The sequence below is a fragment of the Budorcas taxicolor genome, chromosome 7 (assembly GCF_023091745.1).
Source record: "Budorcas taxicolor isolate Tak-1 chromosome 7, Takin1.1, whole genome shotgun sequence".
Classification (NCBI taxonomy): Eukaryota; Metazoa; Chordata; class Mammalia; order Artiodactyla; family Bovidae; genus Budorcas; species Budorcas taxicolor.
Window position 1 is genome coordinate 18,016,879 of NC_068916.1, and position 4,844 is coordinate 18,021,722.

Below are 4,844 nucleotides of genomic sequence, written 5' to 3' on the forward strand. Positions count from 1 at the left end.
AGAAAACTGAGGAACTTCCCTAGTGGTCCAGTGGCTAAAACTCCACGCTCCTAATGCAGGGGGCCTGGGTTCAATCCCAGTCAAGAAACTAGATTCCACATGCCACAAATGAAGATCTCGCGTGCTCAAAGAAAGACCAAAAGATCGTCAAGTGCTGCAATTAAGTCTCAATGCAGCAAAATGAATAAAACAAAATTAAAATTTTTTAAAAGGAGAGAATTGAATCTGTATTTATTATAAATTTTATTGGCATAAATGTTTAGCAGGCAACCTCCAGCGATAAAATAAGATACTCCCCACTGCAAATTCCATACAGCCAAAACTGAGTGTCACAGAACGCCTTTCTCATTTTTTTTTCCACTTTTGTAACCCAAAGCCAATCTATGCTTGCAGGTGAGAAACAAGCAAATGGAGGTTGATATTTTCCTCTAGACACGGAGATGGAACGAAACAATCAAGATGTGTGTTCACACTTCACTTGCTTTTTGATGATGCTTGGAACTTCTTTGCTAAATCAGATAATGGTTTGACAGCACTATAGAAAGACTTCCTCGATTTTTTTGTGTGCTAGTCACAATATAACAGTTACAGGCAAAACCCACATAAATGTCATCTACATGGTGAACATCTGTTTTCCCAGCACTTTTGAGTGTAGGCAATCAACAAATAATACATCAAATCGGACTTGTAAGCTTTGTCGCTTCCCCTAGTGGAAATACTATCACCATGGTCCATTTTAAATTTCTAGTGTGGTGACACTGAACACAGAGCTGGCAAGCAATGTCCTGTGAAACGGAATTACACAGTATTTCCACTATCAGATACAGTAGAGGTGAACTATCTCAAGGGCATAGAAATAATATCACGAGAATAACAAAAATCCCATGCCTAAGGCACAGGGCAGTTTGAAGCCTCAAGATAACTCACATTGTCTAGTAAATGTACAGTACATAGCAGTCATAATATATAAAAATATTTTATTATCCAGCATCAGGTACCACCTCACACCCTCCCGTATGTCCCTGTTACATGGGGTCACACACAGTCATAGTGTAAAGCCAGCATATTAGACCATCAGCTTGGCAAAAGCTGGAGGTTTTTTCTTGTCTTGTTCCTGGCTGGATCCCCAACACCTAAAACAGTGCCTGATAAATTTTGCATGAGTGAATAAAGCTCACACAGCATAGATACTTGGACCCCCTCCCACAAGTTAGCCCCATGAGTCCCATGGAGTGGGGAGGAGAGGGGTTGGAAATGAGTCTCTATTTCGCACATATTAACATAAATAAGGATGGGGAGAGGGTCTATTTTATTTGCTCCTATTTCTCTAGCCCTGTACAGTGCCTGGCATGGAGCAGAAGCTCAATAAATATCAGTTGAATGGATTAATATAATGTACAGTGTCTGAGCTCAGCTCAGAATAAATACCGAGGGACCCAGAGGATCCTGGAGGAAGGGGGTCAGCAGCACTGACCCCCGGCCAGCCCAGTGAGGTAGAGGAGCTGGGTCCCATCACCTGGGGCCCCAACGAAGGAAGGGAAGATGCAGTCTTGTTCGAGGAGGTGACACCTAGGCCTCGGGTCACGTGAGCTTTGACAAGGGGAGTCCACTGGGAACTTGGGCGGCCACGCGGAAGAGGCCCCAGACCGTGGATTCGGCTGAGAGCTGCCAGGAGAGAGGCTCCTGGATCGTGGGGCGCAGGTGGACGCTCAAGCGCTGCCCCGCATCCAGGTGCAGCAAGCTGCTCCGGAAACCAGCTGCTGAGTTCCCCGAGGGTGGGGCTGGCAAGTCCAAGGTGAGGGTTAGGGCGGCCCCGGCTTGGTGAGGCTGCAGGTCCAGGGCCACGGAGACAGAGTCGGAGCTGTTGGGGCTGCCGGCCATCACGCGCTTCAGAGTCAAGTGCAAGAAAATATAGTAGACTCCGGCCTCGGGGACCACCAGCTCTTGGGTGCGCTTGTCGTAGCGCATGCCTGGCGCCAGAGTCACACCTGTCAACCCCGGCTCGCTACGCCACTGCACCGGCCCTTCGGTCAGTCGTGCTGTGGGAGGGGAAGGTGGGGTACACTGAGCAGGTGTGCATAGCTGGTGAGCGGGGAGCATACCCTGGGAAAGGAGGGGAGCGGCTCTAAGGGAGACGCAAAAGTGGGGAGGAGTGTGTGAGAAAGATAAGGGAGCTCAGGGAAGGAAGAGGGTCTCGAGGGAAGTGGGGCTTGAGGAGGGGAAAGAGGGGCTAAGAAGGGAGGAAAGGATTCGGGGGGAGGGGGGAGAGACTCAGAAAGCTGGAGACTGAGGAAGCGGAGAGGAGAGAGGGGGTGTTGGTGGAGGGAGAGAGACTTCCAGGAACCAGGAGCAGGAGGACATGTAATGCCAGAAAGGATGATGGAGGGGAAAGGGGGCTCCTAGGGATGGGAGGAAGGGGTTTGGAAAGAGAGGGGACAGGCAGAAAGGGGATAGAATGGAGGGACTCCGAGAAGGAGGCGGGACGAGAGGGAGAGGGCGGGGAAGGGAAGCTTGTCAGGAAGGAGCGAGGACCCTAGAGGAAAGCTAACGGGAGAGAGAAAGGGGTGGAGGGTGAAGAAGGAGGGAATTTCAAACAGAGGAGAGGATGGGGTGAAGGTCTCCTTAAAAGAGACGCGAGGAGGTTGCAGGAGAGTCCGGAAGGGGGAGGGAAAGGGCTGGGGGGAAGAGTCCCCAGAAGGCGGAGAGGAAAGGGCGACGGTCTGTAGAGGGAGGATGAGGAGGAGAGTCTGGGAGAGGGAGGGTCAGAGGGAACCGGGAAAGAGTCTCCCTAAGAGGGAGGAGGAGGGTCTCCGGAAGGGGGGAAGGGAAGTGAGTAGGAAACGGGGCTTCCAGAAGTGAGGGAGGGGAAACGGTTGGGGAGGAGGGGTCCGGATCTCCCAGAGTCCAGGAGAGGGAGCCGACCCCGCTGAGATTTGCGCGGATCCAGGCCCAGCCTTAAGGGGCCGGGGGTCTGAGGTGGGCACAAATGGAGGTCAGAGAAGGAGGAGACCCGGAGAGGGAGAGCCGAGGTTCTAAGAGGGTAGGGGGAGCTTTTCAGAGAAGGCAGGGAAAGAGGGTCAGACTGGGTCAGAGCGGGGGGCTTCCCTCTCCCGGAGTTCTCCCACTTAGTGCATCCTCCTCCCGCTCCCCCAGGTCTTTAGGGGGCCACTCACCTCCATCGGCCACCACCAGCTGCGCGAACACGCCCTGCTGAGAGAAAGGACAAACGCAAAGTGAATAAAGGTCCTTCTGCTCGCAGCACGCAGCCCCTTGGAAAGTGGGGTCCCCGGGATCTGCGCAGGCCTTGAGCCTACAGTCTTTATGGTCCCTTCCCTTCGCGTTCCAAAAGAACCATCCCGCGCGCGCGCGCGCGCGTACACACACGCGCTGCCCCAGCCCTGGCTGTCTGCAAGGAGAGGACCCCGAGGACTTAGGAGGGAAATGAGGAGACAGTCCCTCCAGGGGGCTTGATACTGCAGAGTCTTGAGAGGGAAAGGAAGGTACCCTAAGGGTCCGGGAGAAAACCGAGGTTCTTTGCGAGTTACGAAAGAAAAGGGAAACCCCGCGATGGTTGCAGACAGTGTCCCTCAGGGTGCGCATTGGTGAAACGGTCCCCATCTGAAGCCCGGGGTGCAGATGGGGTCTCACGGGGGGTTAGGATTAGAATGGTGCCCCCCTGGAGACCTGGATAAAGAATTAGTGACCTCAGAAATCCAAGAAGGACCGGGGGGGGGGGGGGGGGGTAGGTCTCTCCACCCTCGGCCTGGGACGCAGAAAAGACCTTGCGGGAGGCGGGGACGCGGATGGAGAAGGGGTCCTGGGGCTGGGTACGGGTCTCTCTCGGGGTCTAGATCGGGCAGTATCTCACCTGCGGAGAGTTGGGGAGGCTGGCGTGGGGGTCGGAAGTCTGCTCCAGTCCCACGGGGAGAATCGAGCTGGGCGCGGGACTGGAAACCGGCGAGGCAGGAGTCCCGGGGATGCCCCAGACCCGCACCACGCAGGTGGCGCAGGCAGCGGCAAGCAGCAGCAGCGCGGCGCTCAGAGCCCAGGGCAGCGGGTTGCAGACGCGACCCGGGGGCGCTGGCGACCGCTGGGCCTCAGGGTCCGGGGTGGCGAGGGTGCTGGAGTGCATGGCCAGCTGCGGGCGGCTGCGAGTCGGGTCCTGCGCACCGCCCTTTATAGCTAAGGCCGGCTTTCCGGGGAGTGGCCGGTGGGGATCCCAGCGACCCGCTGGGTAGGTTGGTTCCCGCCCGCCCCGCCCCTTGCGGCCCCGCCCCGCCCTCTCCACCTTCGGTCCAAACTTTCCCCAACTTTCTCTTCCCTGAATGTCTCTGTCTCCTTTTCTCTCTAGCTCTCCACGCTCTGCTCCATCAAATCCTCCTGACCCCCAGTTATCTCTCTTGCATCTCCCTGGTTATCTCTTCGCCTCTCTGCTTCTCTCTCTTGTCTCTTTCCCTGATTCCTTCTCCCTCCCTAGCGCCCCCCCAGCATTGGTGCCCCTCCAGGGCTCCCCTAAAATCAGCACTTCTTCGGAGGAGTCAAAAGAACAGCCAGGCCTCAGCCCGCTTGTCCTCTGGAGGATAAGTCCTCCCAACGGAACCCCGAGTGCCCTGCTCAGTCCTCTCTCTACTTCCCTCTCTTTTCCCGGGACCCCGGACCTTCCGTGGCCTGCCCCCACCCACCCACCTAGACGCTTCCCGTCAGGGACTCCCTGGACCCCACAAGCAAAAGGCTGGAGAGTCCAGGTGGAGAAATTCCCCTTGTAGGAAAGGGACAACCTTGAGTGAGGCGGAGGAAACTCAAATTTCCCGTTCGCGCTCCCGTGGTGTCCGCGGGGGCGGGAG

At 56.0% G+C, this 4,844-nt stretch overlaps 1 protein-coding gene across 1 annotated transcript; it reads right to left on the reverse strand.

Annotated features, from left to right (window-relative positions):
- Positions 1-1,581: 1,581 nt before the first annotated feature.
- Positions 1,582-4,132, reverse strand: TNFSF9 (TNF superfamily member 9). The gene is made up of 3 exons (XM_052644390.1): positions 3,869-4,132; positions 3,174-3,210; positions 1,582-2,039 (listed from the first exon to the last, which is right to left on the reverse strand). Exons 1-3 carry the CDS (start codon positions 4,130-4,132, stop codon positions 1,582-1,584), a joined length of 759 nt encoding a protein of 252 aa, XP_052500350.1.
- Positions 4,133-4,844: the final 712 nt, after the last annotated feature.